This window comes from Cygnus olor, chromosome 1 (genome assembly GCF_009769625.2).
Source record: "Cygnus olor isolate bCygOlo1 chromosome 1, bCygOlo1.pri.v2, whole genome shotgun sequence".
NCBI lineage: Eukaryota > Metazoa > Chordata > Aves > Anseriformes > Anatidae > Cygnus > Cygnus olor.
The window spans coordinates 72,887,426-72,915,005 of NC_049169.1; the positions used below are offsets into that span (position 1 = coordinate 72,887,426).

The following is a 27,580-nucleotide window of genomic DNA, read 5'->3' on the forward strand; positions in this document are numbered from 1 at the left end:
CGCAAGGGGAGGTTTAGGTTGGATATTAGGAAGAACTTCTTTACTGAAAGGGTTGTTAGGCATTGGAATGGGCTGCCCAGGGAAGTGGTTGAGTCACCATCCCTGGAGGTCTTTAAAGGACATCTAGATTTAGAGCTTAGTGATATGGTTTAGTGGAGGACTTGTTAGTGTTAGGTCAGAGTTTGGACAAGGTGATCTTGGAGGTCTCTTCCAACCTAGACGATTCTGTGATTCTGTGATTCTATGCCATAGAAATACATGCATGCCAGGTGAAACCCATCAGGACAAATGCCAGGGACATCCCCGCAGGACACTTAGCATTCAACTTCACATGGAAGTAACTTAAAATATTTTTCTTTCTCAAAAGCCTTGTAGTGCTATTAACTGGTCACTCATGCCCGGTGAAACAAATTGTATTTAAACATCTTCTGATGCTCGCTTCTGGAAGGAGCTGTATTCAGAGGTATACCTACATATCAGCTGATTTAAGGCAGCCACTGCAGAACTGGTGGCTTTGTGCCACTCTTCAGAATTATATATTAACTGAATTCACTTTTCAGTGTGTATGCTTTTTTACCTGGCTTGATAGTCAATATTTTAGTATTGACTGTCATCTACATACACCTGCTACAGATCATTACAGAGTCACTGGATTAAATCTGGAAACAACTCTATTTTAATTCCTTTATACCAGCATGGATGTGAGAACACAACTGCACTGAACCTGCTTCCCTAAGAAGTGCCACAGTCTGCCACATGCTGGTGATGCTGATATGACTCAGTCTGCCAAAAATTCTTGTGCCATGTTTTTCACTCCACCCTGCATTGCACAAGGCAAGCCTTCTAACGGGGGATTTCACATAGGTCATGTTTGCAGCACTGATTGAATGCATGTGTTCAGTCCATGAAGCAGTCCTGAGCAGAATAGGCAAAATGGATGCTGTAATATTTTTCATGGGCCAAAAACAGGCGTAGTGTGATTTTGTGGCTGAGACAGGAACACATCAATGCTGCACTAGCTTGAAGTAATGCATATAGTCACAGTTATGACAAGCTATTTACCATGCTGCAGTGTTGCAGTCAGTCACCAATGGCTTCCAAGAGTTAACATACGTTAAAGTTAGGAAAGTTAATCTGGAATGACACACAGGATTTCTGTCCAGATCATGAAATAGCTTTTGTCATCACTACACCAGCTATTAGTACATGGAATGTACTGATTCAAGCATTATTATGAAACATGTTTGTTCTTCATTGCCAGTGTCCTTGGCTTTCATATCCTTTGTAAAAGGAATAAATATGCTAGGATTACATATACTATGATATTTTGCTTTCCCTATCTGCTAATAAATTACAGATCTATCAGGAAGTGATTTTTAAACTGAAGAAGAAAAAGTAGACTAGCCTATAAGCAAACTGACCTCAAATATTCCCATTTTGTTACTCATCATTTTATCTATTTGAATAAGACAAAGGCTGTGGCCCTGCTTTCAGGACCATCTATGTACACTGAATGCCTTCTCAGGCAAATCGTCCTAATCCCACTAGAAATAACTCTGAGGCAATTTTTTTCTGCCATAACACTTCTCCCAGAAGCAGCCCCTGTACCAGACTAAAAAGTCTTCCCATTTATGCAGGATGCCCAGCTCTGGGGAGAGGAACCTAACACCCGCTGCACTCCTGTTGGGAATCTGGTTAGCACCAGTGAATTTTTAAATGCTTTTGTCTCTCCGTATTCATATTGCATCAAATAAGACAGTTTATCAGGCAATTTTATTGTATGTAGTATCTGTACTTGTTTGTTATTACTAACAACACTCATTCTTTTAGTGGTGTGCGCTTGTTTTTCCAAGGCACGTGATATCATTCAGTGTATGACTGAGCAGATGACTCTTAAAAAGCAGACTAATGAACAATCGGCAGTGTATACTTGTTGTTTTCTGCTAAAAGCTCATTTACATGTGATTCTCAGAGTCTTCACAAGTAAAATGTTTTCAGTTTGTATCTAATCAATCCAAACAGAGAAGAGCATACGAAAAGCCCTCAAAGTGTGTGGATCTGTGATAATTTCTAAGAACGTTCTCCCACTGAAACAGTTTTCATGGTTTGCCAATGAAAACTACAAATAGTTTTATTTTGTCTCATTTCCAACACATTAAGATTTGTTGTTTTTTGTTTGTTTGTTTTTCTAAACCTGTTTTAAATGAGACAAATATTTAACCTAGTGTTATTTAATTTTTCTATCCTGTTTTTCTATGCTGGTCTATTAAAAGTTAGGACATGTCAGAGTGACCATGGCACTAAGCACTCACTCCATTTTTGATTATACACAAAACATAGAATCATCTGCTGGATGAAAGATCTCATAAGACATCAGGACTATTTAAAAAGCAATTCTCAAATGTTATTTGGAACAATGCAGGAAAACAATTTTCCAGGAGGTAGCAGTAATCATTTTTCTATCCTATTTTTACTCAAAAATGCAGACAGAAGAAGGGAAGAGGTGTACGTGTTGGGTGGTGTGTGGTTTCTCCTTTACAGGAAAAAAAAAAAAAGTAAATTATTTTGTTCATCAGATTGACCCTAAAATTAGATTTCTGTTGTCCCAAAGTTCTTTCCACTGCAACTAAATACCACTTACAGGGGAAATAAAGGATCACAAATTACAGTCTAGAAAATCAGATGGAAAGAGTTTTTATATTTTTGGTACTAGGGCTACCTAGTTTTCCTATACTGGCAAGAAAAAGAACTTGACAATTTAATGGGAATCTTCCATCCTCCTTTTCCTGTAGTCTGTTAGCATAACATAATAAAATATTGGCTTTTATTTCCAGTCTAAATCAAATCTACCTAGGCTATTAATCCCTGAAGTCAACAGTACCTCTTATAATTTGGAGATTTCCAAAATTTCCATGTCGAATGATGAAGGTCACCTGCTACAATGTATTGGCTTCACAGTATTTTTCTACTCAAATATGGTAAATATTTAGTGAAATCACATGGACTGTAGAGTCAGACACTGAAAAACACTTGAAACATTTTAAGCTGATATTCTAAAAACCAGGCTATGTATGGGTTTGGGATGCTCTGTAAGTGGGGAACCAAATACTGTCAAGAGGGTATTTTTTAGTTAACATTTAGTTATGAGAATGTGTTACCATAAAATCTTAATTTATAGAACGAGAAAGCTGAAGGCAAGGAATTTTCCCTGCCACAGAGAACTGCATGAAGAAGTCTGTATGTATACAGTAAAGTTGCTATGTCCTTTTATTTGCAATGGATCAGAGTGGATGGTCTTTTTTAGTCTAACTCAATGTCACTCAGGTCAATGGAAAGACTCCCTTTAGCTTCAGGGGCTTTTGTATAAAGGAAAGAAGCAAATGCCTAGTGCCACTAATGACCAAACTAGCAAACTATTTTGAGTGGGGAGTGCGTAATATACACATATAATTCATTTGCTTATAGGATATATATTTTTGTATATTATACTATTTTTTGTCTTAAGCAGAAGCTATAGCATACTTCTGATCTGGCTTTATTTCCTCGTATCTTAACAAACACAGCAAACAGAAACATAAAGCTATTTATTTTCTGTTCTGTACTAAAAAGATGCATTACTTTGATGCCCAAAAAATACATTAAAAAAATCATTTATTTGTGAGAGTTTCATTATCTTATTACATATGCCTTGGTTTGGTGCATAGGAAGTGTATAGCTTAACATGCTAATCTTATTACCAATTTTAAAAAGGTGTCAAGCTTTCCTCTACAATAGACGGGAGATACAGGTTTGAGTTTCCCATGTAATGCTGAATACAGATGAGCCTGGAATTTAAACAATATTCCTTACACTCATAACAGGTTAATTTCAGAGAGAGTTATTTGTTTAATTAGAATCAAACATAATTTTACAATCAAATAACAAGTACAAAAAATGAGTAATTTTTTAATATGTGCAACAGCTTGTTAGTCTCCTCCTATTTCTAATTTCTTTTGTACTTCCTATTGTAGCCATTACTGGATGGCGCTTTTTTTAAATATCAAGGCTAAACTTTTCAGAAATGATTAGTAATTATGGGTGCCTATTCAGAGTTATGTTACTGGAGCCTAAAAGTGAATATTCAGCACTTTCTGACAATCTAACTCCTTTAAGGTAACTCACATTGTGGTGAAATAACTAGCCCTTACCAAACTTCTTCCATCCAAAGATACCATATATTCATCCCAGTGAATTCTGACATATTTTGTTCCACATCCTCAGTCGCTTTGTTTATCAGGCCAAGGAGCAATAGTTAAGATCTGCCTAAACATTTAGAAAAGTTTTAAATTTCTCTAGGCAGTTGAACACTTTTACACACTACTTATTTATACACACAACTAAATCAGCTCACTTAATTTGCCCCACCCTATGTTTAATCAACATAATAGCTTGTTATTTGTCTTAAACTATAAAACAAATATTTAAAAATAAAACAAAAAAGAACCACTATTGGGTTTTACAAACAAGTATATGACATAATAGTTTGTGGTAATGACATAGGTTGGAGCAGCTTCCTTGTCTGGGATTTTAAAAGCTCTCTCAGAACCAGTACTCAGAGACAAAGATGTGAACATTGACAATATTACGATGAGATACCACCCCACCCATGACGTAGTTCATCTCCAGTTTCAGGATGGCATGGAAAGGTCCAACAATGGGCCGCACCTGGCGCACGACACCTGTTGGGATAGAAAGAGGTTGCTGACATTAATAAGAAAATCAAATAGTTTTGGATGAGCTATAGCCTGTTTCACTTCAGCAAGAGAAAAATTCCCTTTCATTTTCAGTATAGCTGAAGGAATGTTACTTTATCTATTGAATCAGTAAATAGCATGCAAGAAAGCTTGTGAAATAAAACTAGATATAACTTTTGAATCAAAATACCTTGCTGAAGATCTAGAAATAGCACTAAAATGCTGTTAATGTCAGGAAATTAGTATTTATTTATTTTTAACCCTTAATTCAGAGAAGCAAAGTCTGTAAGCTTTCTTCAGCCAGCATCCACATTGTCCTGAGGAGTACAACACCACCCACATCTGGGAATGCCATGCAATTTTTGGTATCGTGTTGTGAACCTCATTCCACTTGGAAAAGTAGAAATCAGTTGTAATGGTAATTACAATGGAACAATACAATCAACATGCTCTACGTAAACAACAGATGACACTAATTTGTAAATTGTTAGTGTCATATTGTTGGTGCAAAACTCCACAGGAAACACTGGAAATAAAAGCAGGCCAGTTTAATGAGGAAAGGGGGAGTATCACAGCATCATTCCACACATGGATGGTGGCTGCTTCCTCACCAACATCAGGGCTTGATAATAAGGAAGGAAGAAAGTGGTAAAGAAGAAGTGAACTGCATGTTTTAGAGCTCCAGTCCTTTGGGTTGTTTTACCCGGAGGAGCCCCTGTGCTGGCATGCAGCAGGAGAGGGACCACTGGGGCTGGGAGAGGTGGGGGCTCCACAGGGCCCGCAGGAGAGGTCCTCTCCAGCCAGGCCTTGTCCCACTCCCACACCCAGGCAGCAAGGCAGGCCAGGGGGCAACCAGCTTCAAACAAAAGTCCAGATCACCGGGCCAGTTCATGGTGATGACACAGGGCCAAAGTCAAGGCAGGGAGTCAACACATGGGTCAGAGTTGAGGACAAGAGGACCCATGGCTGTGATGAAGCTGAAGACCAGCAGGCACTGAAGCTGAAATGGGGCTCCTCAGCTCTGGGCAGGGTGTGGGGGAAGCCTGTCTGGGCCACAGAGACTTCAATAAGTCCTCGGGCTCTTGACAAGATGTGGCTAAAAAGAACAGCATTAAAACTTCAGACCTACACAAAAGAAAGTCAATGGGAATTTTGCCATGGACTCCAATAGGCTCAGGATCAAACTGTAAACACTTTCTCACTTCACATTCATTTTTGATGCCCAGTGTTATGAGAGTATGAAGCTACCAAATTGCTCACATTCAAAAGGGTGTATTTGAAAAGGCTGAAATCCCCGTGAACCCATAGTCAGCCAGCAAGCACAGGGAGTCTAGCTGAGATCTCCCTCCTTGGATGCTTCCTTCTGAGAACTGATGCGGCGTTTGATTCAGAAGGAAATACACAGTTTAAGAAAGGATTGTTTAAGACATATTCCTTCTGCATGCTGAGGGTTATGCTTCACAAGCAGGCAGCACACCAGTGTCTTTGTGGAGTCCCAGCCAAACTCCTGCAGCAGTCCCCTACAAACACATTCTCTTAAGATCTGTTGGGAGGGAGAAACATTTGCTTATTCAGGTTGTCAGCACCTTTTTCCAAGGCTGGGATGACATTAGGTTTGTCCTGTTTAAATACCAACTAATATCTTCAGCATGCAGTAAAATTGCAAACTTTTCACCACATTCACTTTGCTTGCCATATTCGATGAATACACTTTCTAAGCATTTTTTCCTCTGCAATTTATATGTACATGCATATACACACACATACACACATATATATATACTTTTATATGTATACATTTTTTAGTTTTCTTGGCCACTCTCCTGTACCTTATAAAAAATACCGGGCTTTGCAGACGATATATTGAAAAAGAAAAGCCTCACTTAAATTGCCCTCCCTTTAGGGTAGTGTTTAAAGCATTTTGCTAACAACACATCGCATTGTTGCAGGCACTGCTTTAACTGACAACCACGGAAACACACAGCATTGGAATCGCTCAGTACTGGCAAGTTGTTTAACCCACCCTGTTACGGTATCACGTAGTGATCACCAAGCCTCAGATGGCAAAGGTTGCTGGTTCCATTTAGCAATCTTTTTATAATGCTCTACATTTTCTTGCTCTACTCTGTCTAGAAGTGAGATTACAAATTGTGTTTTTTTTCTGATGTGATACAGTTCTACTCGGGCTGGTACAGCGTAAGCAGGTGTTACAGTGCAGCATTTATCCATACACTATTGACATAGCCTTCAAAGCAATTAGTAACTTTCTCATTCTTATTTGCATGCACTCTGCTAGTAGGAAAAAAAATGGAATTTCTATTGTGAAGGTGGAACAATTTTGTTTCATGGGGCAGTGTTTTTCTACCCAATTCTTTTTGCTGCAGTTTCAAAATCAAGCTTACTGCTCGTCTAGGAAGCAAATGCATGTTAAGACAGCTACATTGAAGCAATGAATTGAAGGAATGTGTAAGGAAACAAAATACTGTCACAATATTGATTTATGCAGTTTGTTCTGCCAATGTCCTAGATTGTCCTGAAATGAATTTCAAAACACCATTCCAGAAGGATTCTTTCCTCTCTCCTAATAAACAAATAGGATGATGCAGTCATATGGGTGTGTGCTACAGCATGTATATAAAGCTGCTGTTATTCTAAATGTGCAGCAATTTCCTCTTCTAATATGTTCAGAAATGATGTCAGGCATGCAGAAAAAGGAAGGAAGGAAGGAAGGAAGGAAGGAAGGAAGGAGGGAAGGAAGGAAGGAAGGAAGGAAGGAAGGAAGGAAGGAAGGAAGGAAGGAAGGAAGGAAGGAAGGGAGGGAAGAGGGGAGGAGGGGAGGAGGGAGGGAAGGAGGGAGAGAGGGAAGGAGGGAGGGAGGGAGGGAGGGAGGGAGGGAGGGAGGGAGGAAGGAAGGAAGGAAGGAAGGAAGGAAGGAAGGAAGGAAGGAAGGAAGGAAGGAAGGAAGAAAAACCCTGAAATGTTCTGTGGGACAAATGCATATGACAGGAACACATGATTTTCAGCTCTTCAAGACTGACTCATTGAGAGCTTCCAATTCTATATTTTTGGTGATGAATGCCAGAATGTAAAACCTGAGCTTTTTTTCTCAGCCAAACTCAAGGACAAACACAGATGGAAGCCATGCAACAACAAAGCTGCTCAGAGCCTGAAACCTGGCTGCATATTTATGTAGTTTCCAGTGATCCTGTTACAATGGTCCTAGGTCTCAGTAATGCCATTAAAGGTCACCTGCTGTAATGTGCCGCTGCCTTTTAATGCTACCTGTTCTTCTCTAATGCCTCTGATTCTCTAATGTCTTGTGCCACTTGTCAGATACTAGGGAGGCATAACTAGTCCAGACCCAGAAAAGGCCAGTAGTGCTTTGTGCCTTCTCTCACAAAAACAGGAGTTTTAAAGCATTTCACTCAGGCCCAGTACATGAAGTACGGCTGAATGAATCAGTGAGTATCTATAAAGCATTTAACAGAGGATCCATTTGAAGATGGCACATGTAATAAACCTGGATGTTTTTAAATGAAGTGGATTTTTCAGTTACTGCAACATTTGCATAAACATGCTGTTCTACTATGCCTTTTGTCAGATGAATGCTGGGTCCTGATTTGTGCTCCTTCAGCATTTTTAGCTGAACTTTAAGTACAAAAACATAACTTTATAGTAATAGGAAGGTTACAGCTTTTAAATGTACTGAAAAGAAAATCATCAGGAGTAGTCAGCACAATTTAACCGAGGGGAAGTCATGCTTGACCAGCTTGATAAGTTTCTATGGTGAAATGACTGGCCTGGTGGATGAGGGAAGAGCAGTATATATTGTCTACCTGGACGTCAGTAAAGCTTTTGATGCTGTCTTCCTTAGGAACCTCACAGAAAGCCCGTGAAGTATGGACTGGATGAGCAGACAGTGAGGTGGATTGAAAACTGACTGAATGGGCAGGCCCAGAGGGTGGTGATCAGTGGCCCAAAGTCCAGTTGGAGGCCAGTAATTAGCAAGGTACCCCAGGGGTCAATACTGGGCCAATAGGAACCTCATGAAGTTCAATAAGAAGAGCAACATCCTGCCCCCTGGGAGGAACAACCCCAGGCACTAGTACATGCTGGCAGCCGACCAGCTGGAAAGCAGCCAGGCAGGGAAAGACATGGAGGTCCTGGTAGACATCAAGTTGAACATGAGCCAGCAACGTGCCCCTGCTGCAAAGAAGGCCAATGGTATCCTGGGCTGCATTAAGCAAAGCATCGCCAGCAGGTCAAGGGAGGTGATCCCCTCTATCCAGCACTGCTGAGGCCACATAGATGAGGCTGTGACCAGGCCTGGGCTCCCCAGTACAGGATAGACATCGAGCTACTGGAGAGAGTCCAACATAGGGTCACAAAGATGATTAAGGGACTGAAGAATCTCTCCTACTAGGAAAGGCTGACTGATATGGGACTGTTCAGTCTTTTTTTTACCAGTCTAAAACCAAAGTAGCCAGATGGAGCCAGTCAGAGGTGACATGGGGATACCCGCAGAGGGGCATATGGTCCTGGATTACTGTAGCACTGCACACTATCCTATGAGTCATTCTCTGTAGAATGCCAGACAAATAATGGTGATGCTCATTAAGTGACCTGAAAACAGGGTGCTCTCAAGCATCAAGATCAGCTGGTGTTCTCTGGGAGCAAAGCTGCAGACTCTACAGTTGGTAAACAGGGTGAGTTTATTTAAGCGAGTTCACCCACACTTTTCCAACACAATTAGTTTTCAACTAGATTGGTGTTTTGCACAAAAAAAAAAAAAAAAAAAAAAAAAAAAAAAAAAAAACTTTGCCTATAGAAGAAAAAGATTATATATAAAACTGGGTAAATAACTGCTAATAAATGAACAAAACGGCTCTGATGATATGGGAATGGTGAAGGTTCAGGTGTGTTATTCAGTGCAGCCAATGGTATTGCAAAGTTTTCACAGCTAACATAGGTGGTCACTATATGTGCATGCACCTCCTGAGCTACATATAACATATACATATACTACTAGTACACCATTGTGCTTTTACAGACCAAACTATCATGGGATGCCACTGCTAATGTCTCTATGGCTCAATGACAAAAGTCAAAGGAGATTCTCACTGCTGCTGAATCCCATGTGCCATAAATCTTGAGTATCTGTCTACAGGCACACTTAAGAGAGTGCTGTTACACTCAAGTCTGATGTGCTGCTGTTGCTGTTTATCCTCTTCAGTTCAAAATCTGTGACCCAAACACAGACTCAACCTACAGAAAAGCCTAAATGCCACAGGCCAGGCAGATTATTTTCCATCAGCTCCAGCTTATTTGTTTTGCTTTTTTGTTAACTGAGCAGAGATGTTATTATCCATACCAAATCTGTTTGGGTATTTTCATGGTTTGCTGACCTTCTCCGTTTAGAAAACAACAATAAATCTTCTTTTTCTTGCTCACTTTGCCTGTATTGGAAATAGGATCTACACCAATCCTTTCCATCTGCTGACCTGTCTGAGCAACAACCTCAGCTTGAAATGCAGTATGTTTTTGGATGTCACAGTTATTTCTGCAGTGATTGTCTGACCATTGCCCAGAACTTCTAAAGCTCTGTAATTAACACATTGAGCTGTTCTCTTACTCTGTTTCTTCTCCTTTCATGTTGCATTTCAACCTTGTCTAAGGTAAAAGTATGTCACTTTTAATGAAGGTATTCTTCTTGCAAAGCGTCATATACAGTGAAGACATTAACCTAAATAATATGTAATATTTTTTTTTCAAGTGAAAATAACAATAACCAGTATCTTAGAGACACCATCACTGGATTACTGAGGCTCTGCTTATCAAAGAATACAGGATAAATAAGACAGCAAGGTTAATATTGTTAATCTTCCTAAGCCTTTCAGCAGAATTTCTATTATTGTAATCAGATGCCACAGGTATTCTTTGGCTTGTCCATACCCCCTTAAGATATCATTACGTTTTTCTGCTTTGAAATATGTGGCACCCTCAGGCAATTCACCTCTGTGTCTGGTTTCTGCTTGTATTTTTGCATTATGCAGCCAATTCGCTAATAAGCTCCATTTTGAACTCAGGAGAAGCACTTCTGTTTTGTTAGCACATTAACCCATTCTGGATGACAAGTCCCTGCAGTATCATGGATTAGTGTCTGGTTTCCAGAAATCCAGACTCCTGATTCTGATTTCTGTGCTAAGCTCACTGCCCAATATGCCAAAAGAGCACTTGCAATACTCTTTAAAATACTTCGTTTTAGAACTTTTTTTTTCACTGCTAACCACAAAATCTGCAGAAATTATGCGTGCACTGAATCTGGGTCATTGTGTTCCTTACACCACTTGCAGAACACTGCATTTGCATTTTCTCCAGAGAAAGTTCCTCTAGCAGGGATCTCCATACTTTGCCAGAAAGCAAAACAGAACCAGCGAGCATGAAGCTTATTTTCACATTGCCACTAGAAAGGGCTGTTTTAGGAGAGAATGCATCATGGTATGTTTTCTGTTCCAGAGGTGAAGGCTGAAAGATTTTCCATGGGGAAAGATTTGTGATTCTATTCAAATGTTTAAATCTGTAGCATCACAAGAACAGAGTACAGAAAGAAGTTGCACCCCTTTAAAAGTGTTGCTCCTCAAAAAGAAATTCTCAGATAAACTTTTAAGGACACTCACAAAATCAAGCAGAGAAGTGTTAGTGGGGGGGCAAGAGATCAGAAGCTGGAGGGAGAGGCACTAGGGACAGCTGATTACTGGGGAGCTGTACCTGATGACTGCTGGAAGAGGGGATGTGCTGAAGTAAACCTCTTGCCTTACCTGCTTATGCATATGCAGGCATATGTATCTGTGTATATATAATCAAAACTACTGCCAAATCAAAAGCTGTTCTTCCAAATAACCCGTGGGCTACGCTTAGGAATGTACATAAACACAGTTACCAAAAATGTGACCAATCCCCTCAACCACATTGCAAGCTTTGTATTAAGTAACAAGCACAAGACCTCTTTTCCTTTTACCATCTTCCCAAGCTTTTTCCCATACACAGGGTAACGGCTACATTGTTTTGTTCTGGTCATCACATGCCAAAGGATAGTGACAAAACTACCTTCTTTTTTTTTGTTTTTCTTTCCTCTTTGTGCTCATAACAAGCATACAGCCTCCTTTCTGTGATTCTTCTCAGGTGGCAAATTAACACAGAAATGCAGCTGTTTACTGTCGGTTGAACCCAACAACATTACCACATTTTCATTAAAACAAGACTTCACACTTGACATTATAGGCAACTACTAATTTAGCCAATTTTTCTGAGAATAAATGATTTATTCAGGAAAATTTGCTAATATATATATATTAAATGTAAATCTCTATAAACATTTATTTTATATATATAAATAAATAAAATAGTAGCAAAACAAACTATAATATAAATACATATATATAAATAAAATATATATTAAATATATATAACTATATATATATATATTTACATTGTTTACTTCTATGATTTGTGGTCAGCTAAAAACTGACCACAAACTGACTAAACTTTATATGGATTGTGTGGAATTACTGAGGGAGCATGAACTAGTGAAAAAAAGAACAATTCACTTTTCTGAATCATTATTCTACAGTGAACACATTAATCCAACCCTCAATGGAATGAAACACATCTTTTTTTGAGATCTATTTAAAAAGAAACAAAGTGTAAGAGTTATCTAAAATAAAAAGGATGGGATGTATATTTGAAATACCAAAGGCAGACAAACAAGTCTGAGCATATCTCATTGTTCACTTTTCCTTCAAAATAACCACTCACAGCTAGTATTTGTGTGTGTGTGTTTGCAACCTGTCCATGCATTATTAAAATTAACTTCCATGAAGCAGAAAATGAAACGACAGTCGAGAGTTAGTCTTCATTCACTCTACTGGAAGTGGAACTACTGACCATATTAAAAATATATTTATTTTTTGCATTAGTTAGAATAAAGTGCAATTTAGTATATGAAATATGATGTGAATTATTGTGTGGAATATGGTTCCATAAGAATGTTAATATCATCTGCTTTGTAAAACAGTCATAGATGGCAAAGGGTCTAAGGACTGAGGTAAGCTAAAGAATCTCATAAGATCCTCTTGGTAATTCTTATGTGTGATGATGTTTCTTTGTCCCTGCTGCACGGCCTGTTTCACTGGCTCCCTAGCTCTGAGATCCCCAGAAATTCCTAGTCAAGTATAAGCCAGCGAGGCAGGCAGGAGAGCATGGCTGAAAAGCTGAGCAGGGTATGAGGCTTAACAGGTGAGAGGTAGGAATACATACTAGGACTGAAAAATGTATAGCTTTCTCATGCAGAATGCATGGTGTTTTGGTAGCAATACACACATTTCTATTCCTGAGATTATCTGTGAGATAAATAAAATCCTGTGTAAGATGCTTAAGAGCACAAGCTAATTATTTTTTCCCCTATATTTCCTAATCCTCAGGGTACGAGTCTACAGATGTGATTGTAAGTGAAAGCTGAAGTCCATCACAATATGTGTCCCCTTTGAAAAAAATACAGTAAGGTTCTTCAAGAAAATATGCTATTATACGGTGAGAGTTAGTGCTATCACTTTTCTGAGCGAACGTTTGGGATGAGCTGCTAGTAACACCTATAAGAGAGAGTTTTCAATGATGCATAAAACACCTTACCATTTTTCCTCTACCTATTTTCCATGTGATTGAAATGGACACTTGGAACATTAAATGACTAATTTGGAAAAACTCAAGTACAAGAGAGAGAATGTGAAGAATACGGGAAATGAGAGCTGTCAAGCTGGAGCCTAACCTCAACTGAAACTCAGCTTACCTATTGGGCTTTATAAGAATTTCCAAATTATCTCAGCCTGTGTTCTGAAGTGCTACGTTTGGCTACTCCTAGATCTCTAACTCTTTTTTCCTCACAAAAACCCCTCTGGTCCTTTGTACAGACTTGTCAGAGATGAACAGCCCTAGCTGCCACGACACAACAGTCCCTTTTCTAAGGAATGGATCTTTTGAAATCACAAAAATAGCCTTTAAATAGTCTGCTAGCCTGTGTCAAGCCACAGGTGTATAAGATTAAATACATAGCCTCTCCCTTAATGTTAGAAAACTTATTTAAGCCCTTGTGGATGTTGCAGGAGTGAAGCAGAAAGGTTATCTCAGCCTCCTGGAACCTAAAGTCATTGCGTGGCTGTTAAAGGAAACTAGCCCCAAACATCTGTGAATTAGTGTTAATGTGCAATGAACAACTTCTTGTAGGGGAAAAGCACGCTTATGAGTTTCCCTTAAGCAATACAAGAACACTGATCTCCTCATGTTAATGCAAGATCCTGAACTATAATTTTAAATTTGCTTTTCTCCTCAAGGCCTCTTGCTTTATACTGCTGTCCAAGATTTTTGAAATTAAGAGAAACATCTCAGATGCATCCACGTATGACTCTAGTCATAGCTTCAAAAGAGATGTTCAGGCAATTAGGAAGTTTAGGGCTAAGGAAATGAACATTGCAGTGGCTATTTTAAAAGGCAGTGTTGATAGGATCATTCCAGAAATGAGCAAGAAAAAAACAGTCCAGCCATAAATAAATGCTTCCTTGGATCAAACCATAGACAGTGAGTTGCAGGTTAGGCTTGAATACCAGACTATATCAGTCTACAACATGTAAATACATATCTATAGTGTGAAGCCAAAACTATACAGCCAAATTGGTTTTTTGGCTCTGTAGACTTCATTTCAAAGTCATGTTGAGATCTGTAAGGAAAAAAAAAGTTATTTCTTATTCATTACAAATATGCAAACTTCATCAATAAGGTTGAAAACCAATTGACAGCCTGGTCACAAACAGAAAATAAATAGTTTAGGCTATATTATCCAGTTTGTTTGTTTTTCCGTCAAAATCTTTGGGGCTCTGCATAAGTTAAGGTATAATTAAATTCCTTTCCTAGAAGCATCTCTTTATTCCAAAAGGTTATGCCAAAGTAATGATTTTCAGTGCTTAAATTACTTCTGTCAACATAGTTACTACAATACTTACTGACCTATACCATGTCAGGGGAGAAGGCAAGTGAATCATCTGTCGGATAATTCGTTTACGTATCCAATCCTTGAAAATATAATGCTTTAAACATTGCACATTAGGGAATATCTTACTGCATTTGGTAGAGTAAAAACTGCAAAACATTTCCTTTCATAGCAATCCAGTCATGTCATGGTTTCAACATCACCACTATCAGAATCAAAGAGTAGCTGAGAATGGAAGGCACCTCTGAAGATTTTCTAGTACAAGTCTTTGCTCAAAGCACATTCACCTACAGCATGTTACTCTGGGCTGTATTCGGTCAGTTTTTGAATACTTCCAAGTATGGGGACTCCAAAACTCTGTGCAACTTGTTCCAGTGTTCAACCACCTTCACAGTAAAAAAAAAAAAAAAAAAAAAAAAAAAGCCTTTTTATCTTATGTTTAAGTGGAATTTGTTGTATTTCAGTTTGTGCCCTTTGACTCTTGCCATTTCACCCAACACCACTGAGAAGACTCTGGATCTATCTTCTTTATTGCTTACCACCACATCAATCAGATTCTCTACGAGCCTCCTCTTCTCCAGGCCAGACAGTTCCATTCCAGCTCTCAGCCTTTCCTCATATGGCAGATGCTCCAGTGCCTTAATCCTCTTCAGCACCTTCTCTTGGACTCTCTCTAATATGTCCATGTCTTTCTTGCACCAGGAAGCCCAGAACAGGACACAGCACTTCAGATGTGCCTTACTAGAGCGGAGGGGAAGGATCACCTCCTTCAACCTGCTGACAACAGGATTCTAATGCATCCCAGGAAGCCATTGGCTGCCTTTGGCTCATGATCAACTCTGTGTCCACCAGGACACACAGGTCTTTCTCACAGAGCTTTCCATCTGGTCAGCCTCCAGCATGTACTGGTGCATGGGGTTATTCCAGCCCAGGGGTAGGACTTTGCACTTCCCTTTGCTGAACTTCATGAGATTTCTGTCAGCCCATTTCCACAGCCTGACAAGGTCCCTCTGCATGGCAACCCAACCCTGTGGCCTATCAGCCACTCCTCACAGTTTTGTGTCCTCTTCAGACCTCTTAAGGAGCACTCTTGTCCCACCATCCAATTGATTAATGAAGATGTTAAACAGTATTGGCCCCAGTTATTGATCCCTCAGACACACCACTGGTAACTGGCTACCAGCTGGACTTTGTGTTGCTGAACGCAACCTTTCAAGCCTGGTGGTGCAGCTGTCTTTCAGATCACCTCATTGTCTACTTATCTAGTCCACACTACCTCAGGTTGCCTATGAGGATGTTAAAGGAGACAAGAGTTGAAAGCCTTACTAAAGACAAGATAAGCAACATGTACTCTTTTCCTCTCATGCATTAATCCAGTAATCTCTTCATAGACAGCAGGTTGTTAGGCATGATTTGCCCTTCATAAACCCTTGCTGACTTCTTCCAGTCACCTTCTTGTCCTTAATACGTTTGGAAATGTTTTCCAGGTGGACTTGCTCCACCTCCTTCCCAGGGATTAAGGTGACTGACCTGTGGTTTCACAGAACCTTCTTCTTGCCCTTCTCTTATAGAAGAGAAAGAGTGACATTTGCTCTCTTTCAGTCTTCAAGAATTTTCCTTGATCACCAAAGTCTTTCAAAGATAACTGAGAGTGGCTTCACAATGCCATCAGTTCCTTCAGCACTAGTAGCTGCAGCCCATCAACTCCCATGGACTTGTGTATGTCCAGTTAGTTTGAACATTCCCTAACTTAATCCTCCTTCAAAAACGGTGAGTTTTTCTTGATTCAGACCTTCCAGTTGTTCTGAGGGTCCTGGGACCCCTAAAAGTGAGTCTTATAATTAAAGAATAAGGCAAAGAAGGCACTGAATATTTAGGCTTTCTCCATGTCCTTTGTCACCAGGTCTTCTGCCCCATTCAGCAGGTGGCCCACATTTTTCCTAGTCTTCCTTTTGTTGTTGATGTACTTGTAGAAGCCCTGCTCGTTGCCCTTCACAGCAGGAGGCTGTGCCTCTATAGACAGTCTCACAGGCAGTATGTTCCTCCACTCCTCTCTAGTTCATGACTGTGCCTAAAGGCACAATCTAGCTGTCAAATTGCAGGTATTTCCCAGACCAACAGATGTCTGCTGACTTCAGATAGTTAATGCACACCTTAGATTCCTCCATCTTTCAAAAGCTTAACAGCCCTTTTTATTTTTTCTCTCTTTTTTTTTTTTTTCTTTTTGTGAAAGCTATCTATATTTCTCTCAATTATTTGTGACAATAACAATGTAGACTCCTGCTATGTGGTGCTCTATAGTTTCAGATATAACCTGCTTTATTAATAAGTGGCTGTTCTTTGGAAAATGAAATACTTCTTGGTAATCATCACTGCAGGCATCAAACCATATACAGAAAAATAGCTCTGAAGATATCATTAATCCTGGAACTGCCACACCTGACAAACATAAATATGGTTAAAGGATTCAGAAAACTCATTAATCAAAATACAAGTACTGAAAAAGATTTCCTCTTGCTTTGAAGTGTATAGCCCTCATAGCATTGTGAGTTAGACCTTCATTCAAGTTCGATGGTGAGCATTTCATAAAATAATAGATTTAGAGAATTAAGTTTAGAGTTGGATGTTAACAAGGTTTCCATGCTGATGCAGAACTGCTTCACAGGAGTGAAGCTATACAAATCTTTGCTGAAGTATCTGGAGCCAAGATTTTGAAAAACATGCTTTTCAAACCTTAACATTCCAGATCTTTATTCAATTTCCTAAGAAAATGGACTAATTTTCAACTGTTGAGCAAACAAGTGCTTATAAAATGCTTTAAAAGTGAGTTTGGACACATACAATTACACATACATAAGTCATATGACACTCATGGCAATTTCACTGTTGGTTTAAGGTGATCAAAAAATAGTGGTCCTGCTATATCCTCCACCCTGAAAAATAAAACAGAAGATTGCCATACAAGCTCTAATGCAGACAACAGGGAAAATGCTGAAGTGTTTTTTTTGGTTGTTTTTTCGTTTTTTCAGATGTGGAAAGGAGAAGATTTTCCTTTTGAGCATCAACAGAACTCCGGATCACCTAATACAACTCCAATACTCCCTATTATGGAACAGAAAGGCAATGGCAATTTAGGTACCAGAACAGTGAATATTGCACCAATGGCATAAACAGGACTCCTAATGACTCGAGTCCAGTTGGTGCAGTGTTCACTGTATCAGCATGTCATCTCCAGGTCCAGCAAAATGTCTATGTTCACAAATCAATTCAACATCTGCTACTTAACAGCAGAGCTCAGAGATATACCATATCAATTTCCAAGAGGTGTAAAGAAGGATCAGATGTAGGGCAAGACACCCTTCAGAAAAAGAGAGCAGTATAACTACGAGAGCTTGTGCCTGTGACCACAAGCAATGCCTGTTGCTCACGTATCTAACATGTTCATAGTATCTATTGATCACACTAATCATTTATAAAACATGTAAACACAAAGTTCTAATTTAAAGTCTGCCCGAATAATTGTGCCTAAATATAATAATTGTGTGTGTAATTGTGTCCAGGTACTCATGATCTCTGAACTTTTCACCGAGGGTACAGGTCATCATTTAGTTTAGCTAAAACTGTTTAAATCCACTTCTTTTTCAGCCTTTCGTTCCACCTCTGAAGAAAGGAAAAATGAAGAAGGAAACTACATCACAGGAGTTACGTTTCAGCAGGTACCTAAGGAAACAGGATCTTTTTGATTAGCCTTACTCAACAGATTAGAAATTTAGGATTCAATTTATTATAAATGTTATCCTTAAACCACTCAAAAAAGTTGAATTTCATTAACACTTGGGCTTCTCTAGAATGCTTTGATTGCTGAAATGCGTCAAATAAAAAGGCAATAAAGAGGCCTCATGGTATTAATACATTTTTGGCCAGAAACAAATGGTAAATATTTTCAAAGCTATTATCTGTCATGTTGGATCATAGGGAGCCTTGGTATTACGAAAGAATTAAAAACAACCTTTGATTTTACTGAGGTTTGGCTAGTTTACAAATACTATGATCTTTATTAAGGATACCAAATAACTTCAGAGAGATGTGCTCTTATCTTGGTTTGGCCAACTTGAAGTGCTTTTAGATCTCTGGCTTGCCTTCCAGCCAAACCTCGCAATGGGTTTTAATGTTGACAATGCTGCAAAATCACTCATGCCTAAAATGCAATAACTGTACTTGAAGTAGCCTCATTAAAAAATAGTTTCCACCATAGATATTTTAATCCTTCCTATTCCACCTCTGAGAATGCAACACGCTTTGCATACTATAAGAATCTTATGTATTACAAAAACAGGTGGAAAATCTTCCATGCTGAATGTGCAAAACATTCAAAATCACATATATCAGCTTTCTGATACTTTATTTCCACAATCCTATTTATGCAGGGTTTAGTGCCCATCACAGTAATACCTGAGTGCTTAACATACATACAGTTCCTCCATTTAGGGAGGGTGGCTGAGTTTACCCTACCTTGTCCCACTACCATGTTATTCAGTTTCAGCCAAGCTTTGATACAGTAGCATATCCATGACACCTGGGCAATTAATTACTGTAACCCTAAGCACTTCTTGGCAAAGAGCCACATTATGGCACCCAGCATAATATGGTTCTGTGATTCAATTTACCAAGGAAGAAAAAGTACCTAATCCTGAGGATTTGACATGAAAGCCTTTAGACAGCCGCTCAGTCATCACCTAGAGGCAACAGCTCTGCTGGTGTTGTTTGCAGAATTTCTGCTGAAGGAAGCTTTCTGAATCTTAATGTGTGTTAAACCCTGACTAAATTCTCAAAATAAGGCTGAAATAAGGGGTCATTTCACCACATTTGACCCTTTTAAAAATAAAGGCGTTCTTTTTAAGTGAGCCATGCATCTGTGCATCATACAGGGAAAGATTTACAATATGTTTCGAGTTTCTTACCTTCTGTCTTCAGCTTTTATAGGGTGTAGGCACTACTGCAGGAATGAGATGCCTGCTATCAACACACAAACTCAGGAGCAGCCGCAGAAGAAGCTGAATGAGTCACACATATTTCACACTTGGAGCTCCTCAGAAAAACAGGTCTCTGACTCCTGACTTCATGATACAGCTCACAAAACTTCCTCAGAGTTGCAGTATGATTTATTTGTCTGCTGGCTTTATGGAAACTGTAACCGAACATGGTGTGGATGAATGTTTTTGTAATAGTTACATCTTCCTACCCGAGGGGTGAAATGAATATTGATCAGGGAAGAAAATGTGATTAACTAGATACTTGCAATGTGATAGAGTGAAATCTGGCACTTGGAAGGTTATTTTGCTCAAGCATGAGACTCATTCTCACCAGAAAAGCACCTTCATTGTTTCTCAGATGCAAAATGAAAATTCACCTCCTGGTTTGCCTCCAGAAGAGCTCTTCAGCCTGACATTTTTTCTGGAAGGGAGGGAGAGCGTTGAGAGATTTGACTACAGCACAGTGCAGTCAGCAGCATCCCAAAAGGGCAGGTTCAGGCAATAAATCTAGGTTTCCCTTTACCACATGGCTTCTGGGCACCCTAGTCGCAAATGCGTAGCTACTAATTTCAACAGGGCAACCTGGCATAGAAAAAAAATCAAAAGATATCCTTCACTGAGGGGCTCCTCTTGTGAAAGGGGCAAGCCTGGCTGAAACCAGAACAAAGATACTGAAAGGGACTGTCTTTTTTAATGTAAGGCTGCAAGAGCCTGTCTAAAAACCTGCTGAATTATGTCACTGCTCTGTGTGCTCGCTGTAAATGACTGGACAACGTTGGTTTTGTATTGCCAGACACCATTGTTGTTTCATGCTAATGACATTATAGTCAGACAAAAGGTGGCTATTGTTGCTTGCTTTCTAGTAAGAGTATCCACAAGGGGAGATAACTAATGTGCTGAAATCCTCGCCCCTGCAAACAGTGGAGCTCTCTCGGGTGCCCCTGCTCTGCCTTTAGCCAGGCTCCATTTTAGCACAGAAAAGCAGCTGTAGGTGAACCGCTACTTTCAGCATCACTGCCACATGAGAAAGCCCAAATCAGTCTGAAGATCTCATTATGCTAAATGCTGTACAAATGCACAGTATGAGCCAGTCAGCTTCTGGCCCACAGGTAAAGAGACTAGAGAAACAGAGCATACAGGAGAATTGGAGAGAAATATGAAGGTACTTGCCCAGCACTGCAGAGTGGGCCCACCGACTAAGTTTAGAACATATCTTTTGCAACCCAGAGACTCCGAATTTAACATTAGGCCACACAAACGTGTGTGGCAGACTCTGAAAAGACTTTGCTGTGTCTGGGAATGGCCAGATTGCTTGCAAGTTATGGAACTATCCCTGTGCTAAGGGCAGGTTTGCCTAAAAGTCAAATAAGCCTTCAGTTTCCTTCTCCCACCCCCAACCAGTATAGGATCCTGCAAGCACAGTTTCTTTTGCCATCTGTTTTGGTTTACCTTCTGCTCATTTTTTAAAGTCTCTGTCCAGCCTCTGGAATATAGTAAATGATCATGATACCACAGTAAAAATAAGACTACTAATAAATCCGGCGTTGCAACAACAGCAGTTCAGACACTTTCTGTAATGGTTCAAAAGTAACATCATGAATTAATATGCATGGAAAAGAGCCTAGGAAGACAGCACAGAGCTAGTGGTGGAATCCTTGCAACTGTAACTGAAATCATTGCCACTTACAATGATTTCAGTTTTCTTTTCTTTCTGAGTGGCAGAAGAAGCATTTAAATGATAGGCACTATGATAAATTCAACTTCCTCAAATGATAACTTCAAGCAAACAATAAGTTATATACATACAGGGCACAACACAAACCCTAGATCTGTTTGGAAGATGAAAAACTAATTCATTAACAAAATGCATGAGTTATACCTGCTGCAACAGAATGATTTGAAAAATATGAATGCCTGTATATAACAATAGCAATGGAGAGCAGTAGTGCATATCTGTAAAATTATAAGTAACTGTGGATACCAACATATTCAAGCTCTGGCACAACACCCCTGAGAACCTCTACAGGTACAACTGAAATTTTCTAATTGTACTGGCTCTGGGTGTTTTTGCTAAGAATAGTATCATTCTGCTTCATAGGCAAGAAGAACATACACTTAAGTTAGTATCAAAAGTGATGGGGAAGATTTCAGTCTATCAGCACTACTTTTAGCTGTATTAAGAAATTTTAAAACCTTCCTGAAGCCTACCGGACTACGAGGTGGTATTACAGTCACCCAAGGAAATGAATGTGTAGCTGAGGGGGAAAATGTTTTATAGTACCTGATAATACCTTAGGCATTAATAGGACATCTTTGTACAGGTTGAAAATGCATTCTTCATTTTTCACTGACAGCTGGTTAAAGGAGGAATGCAGTGAAAAGTCTATAAAAGCTTTAAAAAAAAATGGATAGGTCTGCACTTCTGTTTTTCTCCCGCCTATGCTAATAAGTGATGTGCAGTTGTTAACCTTAAGTTGTATCTATTGGATTCAGTGACATCTTGGCCTGTGACCACACCAGGCAACAGAGTTTACACAACGTTTTGAACAATGGAAGCATGGAGTCCAGCATCTTTAATACAGTTGGGTAGAAATATCGGAGGCTCAGTTCTTTTTTTTCAGCTTGCATGAAGTCTACACACTGCCATTCCAGCAGGCTGGCTTTTGTTCCTTCTCTTCCATTGGAAGACTCTTTCCGTAGGGTGGCATTGTCAGTTTTTTGTAGTCTGTGCTTACTTCTTCTGGCTCCTCCATATCTGATACTGCTGGTCATTGATTCCCATTTGATGTATTTTCTTTCTTTGATTTTGCAGTACTGTCCTTGCCTCTTTCTGCTCCTACCTCAGTGGCTATTCCTTCTACATCTCCTTTGGGAGACCTTGTTCTTTCTTTTTCTAACCCTCCCCTGGGGCAGCTCTTTCCTCCACTGCTAGTGTTCTTTTTCCTTCCTCACAACCTGCTCCTAAACATCCTCATCTTTTTGTATGACCTCAGCTCCCATCTCCTCAGCACCACCAAAAAATCACAAACCAGGCTGACAGACATTCTCCATCCAACCCTACATACTTCTCAATTTCTCTAACATCTTCTCCTTGATGTCTCAGTGTCAGCTTAATGGGATAACAGCTAAAATTGATGAGCTGACTCTCCTCACTCCACGATTCTCTACCAATGCCTAAGTTCTCACTTTCCTTCTGAAACTCCATCTTTAACAGCTCCTCCTCTTCTCTAAACTGTTGCCAAAAGAAATCTGCTGCACCTTTTCACATTTTTTATGTTACACTTTTGAGAGCACCTTGTTCCTTTCCATTCACATAAGCACAGCCTAGGTGCAGTTCCTTCTTAAGCAGTCATCTCTCTCCTTGTTTGTGACAAACTAGCAAAAACATTCTAAAAATGAAAGACTTCTGTAAGAACATCTTCATAGTTGTTTTATCTGTCTTTTCTCCCACTCTTACCAGTGTTCCCTCCTTTCTTTGAATCCCCTCATTGGTTTCCTCTGTTCTAAAATCAAGTCAGAGTTTATTACACTCAGCTCTTTCAGTAAGATTAGTATATATTTGCCTGCTTTTTCCGTATGCTCTTATGCATTTCATCTCTCTCTGAGCTAGTTGATGTCTTTTCTTAAAAAAAAAATACTCCTGTAGAGGCTTTCTGTGTTTACTCTTGTAGAGAATGGTCACCTAATGGTGATCTAATTTCCATTAGCAGATAAAATAGCTTTGTTACACTGGCCTTTTCTCCTGAAATATTACAACAGAATATTAAACATGCTTATTAGTATTTTTACCCATGCATCTGTTTTATTATCAGCAGCAAAAAAAAAAGTCTTAAAAAGAGACTGAACAGATTCAAGAGGAATATATCCATAATGTGTCATTAGGCAGTCCAGATGTGTACTCCCAGAAGCATATAAACTGATGATTGCAGTAGTTGGACCATTATCTTTGGAGAACGATTCCACTATACCTGTCCGTTACTGGCCCATGTTGGACACTGGTTACTGGGCTACCTGGACATTTTCTCTGCTAGAGTTCTTATGTTACATCCCCACAGTTCTTATGTTCTTAAAATTTAATGGTACAACCAATAAATTTTTCTGATATCACCTACGTCCTTCCTCTCATTCCATCCCTATACAAGCCCTTCCCCCTTCTTTATAAAAGGGACTCACTTTGTGAATTCCTGTGGACTAGGATCCCATCTTACCTATTTGTCTTGAAAATTTCCCAGCATTTTTATGGGAACACCTAACATTCTGATTATTAATAAAAAGAAAAACGATATTATGATGGGAGCAGCAGAACTGCTGCTGGCAGAATTATTTGCAATCCTAATTTCACACATACAATGTGCTGTCCTGATCCCCTGCCCCTCCAGGTAATATCAGTTGGGTTTTTGTTTTGTTTTTCCTTTTCCAATTCTGCTGCAGGCAGTTTACTTTGCAACTTCCATCCATTAATCTGAAGGTACTTTTACATAAAGGAATTAATTAAGACTCTTACATACAAGAATTAATTAAGACAGTAGTAGGCATGTTTTATCATCTCCATGTTGCACATGGGGGAACTGAGGTCAAGAAACCATTGCCCAACTCTTTCACAGAGCTGGGAATGTACTTAGGCATATATCATATCCTTTCAACCTGGTACAGAAGAATATTCTTTCTCTCCTAACACTGTGAGGTATATATCCAGTTTACAAAGTAAAATACTATTGACAAGCAGTCCTATTATTCAAAATGGAAACGTTTCCCCCAGGCAAATGCCTTGGCCAGTCAAATTTTGAAACACATTCTTCTTTCTTATATTAGACAGAAAGAAGCACACAGCGTGAAAAGCAAACTAACTACTGTGGGATCTGATAACATTTATACTCTTTTAAAGAGTCAACCCAATACCTGAAATTTGTAATCTTATCATCCTGCTTTAACAGACTCTCCCTCTTTCTCAGCATTCACACGTATACTTCTGTTTGATAAAGAAAGAAATATAAACCTAATGACTTACGATTTTTATCTGTAGTTCATAAAAGCTTTGCACAGCTGACCCTATACGATCACGCTTCCGAAATGCAACAGTGCCACCTTCAGATCGCACTAAATATGGCTTCTTCACAAAACTAAGAAGCACAGCAACGATTTTTCTTTCCATCCAGACAAATCTTGCTAGGAAGCCCAAAAGCACATGTATAAATCTGAGCAGAACCTGCACATTCATGTCATGAAGCACAAGTCTTCACTGGCAACTGCGGTCCTTTATTTTCATAAATAAAATTTCAATAATATTATAAAATTTATATATTATTATATTATTTATTATATATATCATTATATATAATATATATTATATATATTATTATATTATATTATTATTATTATATACTATAAAATTTCAAAAATAAAATTTCATTAATAAAGAGCAATCAAATACTACTATATAATAAGCCAGACCCGGCATATTCATTCTCTGAGCATGAGAATCACAGAATATTCCCCTGCCACTGCACTAGTGATTCACATGGGGCAGAACAGCTGGGACCTGCTCCTGCTCTGTGACCTTCACATCATTTGCCAGCTACAAATGGGTATGTTGGGTCCCAGAGTGAGAGCCAAGCTACATTAAACACTGTAAATATATTTCTGTATGCACATATGTAATATACTAGGATACGATGGATTACATGCTGCTTCATACAGTATGCATTATATCCTGCCAAAGAGCCTTGCTCTGAAAGAAACCTACCAAAGGGTATGACCCCAGGTTGTGTTGCAGCCCCTCCCTCCTATGTGACGAGATGCAGGTCTAGCCGCATGACCCACATACACAGGTAAAACTCCTTTTTAAGTTTCTTCTAAACCACAGTGTGTGACAGATCCCTTTTATCCTCAACAGAAAGATATTTATTTAAAACTGAACAAGGCTGTCATTTAATATCAAAACAGGGAACAGACTCAGTAAATTAGTCTTGCTATAAAGATTTGATTATTATCCAAAAAATTGAAGCCATGCTGTTTAAACATGAAAGAACAGTTAATTAAATTTACAGCGTCTTTGTTGACAGACTACATATTTTATATTTGGTTTGATTATAATGGACAAACACCATAATTTTAAAGCTAAGCCATTTGCATTGGTAATTAGAGTTAATTCTGAAAAAAGTCAAAACGCTTCTCAAATTAAAGTTCGGCCTCTGGTGTTTTGAATTTAAAAAAAAACGTTGATGTAAGTTCAAATTAGGCATATTGGACTGGAGAGGGAGAATTTTAAATCAATAGAGGCTTGAAAATCAAGGTGTAAAAGAATTGCTCAATTTCTTTGACCTTGTTCTATAATACTATTGAGACAAGAAAGTGTACTGTAAGCAGAAAACTGTCTACTCACCCACTGTCATACCATCCATGTAACGCTTGATGATATCAAAGGAATCTCTTAAATTTCCTTCTGTTATGTCAAATATGATATCTGCCTGGTTGGCTGGATATGTAGGTGTGATGGCACGAAGAAAAATAATCTCTGCAAATAAAGGGTATCACAGAGTGTACTGAGAAGTAGTGAAAATATCACTGAAAAAAAACAAAACAAAACAAAACAACATCATTTGACCCAGAATGACTTGTCCTCAAAGCCAGTGGAGGACAAATACTCCCCTGCCTTTCCCTTGGACAGTTTGTCTTTTAGAACAGAAAGAAAGAACTTTTGCAAGAAGAGAACATTCAGATAGATTTATTTTCTCCTCCTGCAGCATCCAAGAAGCCCTGAAGCCAAAACACTGTTACTTTACAGTCCAGAAAGACCACTCAGAAATCAGTCAGACTTCTAGCATGTACATAGAAAGGACAACACTAAGTATTCACAGGGTAGGGAGTGGAGGGGGACGAAACAGATAGACCCTGAACTCTGATTCCCTTAGGCAGTTGCACGAATATTGACACTACAAATTGTAGAGTCCTTTTCAGTGTTGGAGGAGGGATTTAGGTTAGTTTTCAAGCTTCTTGTGAAGGAGGTAAGTATTATTATTCATATTATTATCCTTGCTCTACAGATGATGAAACTAAACCATGGAGCTGTAAGAATTCACCCAAGGCCATGCACTGAATTAAAGAACATCTTCTGGGCTCTGGTATTACTCTCAGATTGCTAAGCCTCATCTCTTTTTATTAAATCACGATGGACTAATGAGGGAACTGTTTGGGAAGCATCCTGGGCCAAATCCTTAGCTCTGCTGCCGGTACACCTGGTAAAGCTGACAGGGTGTGTATGGGAGTAAAAGTGGCTATGGGGCATTCCTCCATTCTCTGTGATGTAGGACCAGCTAAGGCCTGAAACAGGCCTGATGCAATTTACAGCAGCTCTATACATCCATGTTATTGGTGGCTAAATTGTTCCTATATGAACAACAGCTGGGATGCCTCTTGCCCTACTCCTTCAGCCTGGAAGGGGTTGAGAGTGACTGATAGAAAAATGAAGAGTCAGCTTTGGCTCTCATTTAGGACAGCTTCCTGAGGAAGCAAAGCTGAGACTCTGGATGGATCAGAAACAGAGATTTAAGATCTTTAAAAACTTTTCCAAAATAATCTTCCCACCCTCCCTCCTCTTCTTCTCTCCCTGTACCTTCATCATGAAATACGTTGCATTACAGAAGCTGAGGTGAAGGCAGTCATCCCACCTCTGGATATGTAGGCAATCCCCAGAGAAGGCACCAGAAAGTGAATACAAATGCCAAGTAGCAAAAATTGCCTCTCAATCTGTAAATTTATATGTGAACTAGGCAAAG

The 27,580-nt window shown here is 39.2% G+C and overlaps 1 protein-coding gene across 1 annotated transcript in view; it reads right to left on the minus strand.

The window, feature by feature from the left end:
• Positions 1-3,870: 3,870 nt before the first annotated feature.
• FBLN1 (fibulin 1) overlaps positions 3,871-27,580 on the minus strand; it is an 82,433-nt gene continuing 58,723 nt past the window's right edge. Inside the window, exons 16-17 of the mRNA XM_040564728.1 lie at positions 26,188-26,319; positions 3,871-4,718 (exon numbers count right to left, since the gene is read on the minus strand). Coding sequence (XP_040420662.1) covers positions 4,579-4,718; positions 26,188-26,319 — 272 coding nt within the window. The 3' untranslated portion in view covers positions 3,871-4,578. The remainder of the gene's footprint in view (positions 4,719-26,187; positions 26,320-27,580) is intronic.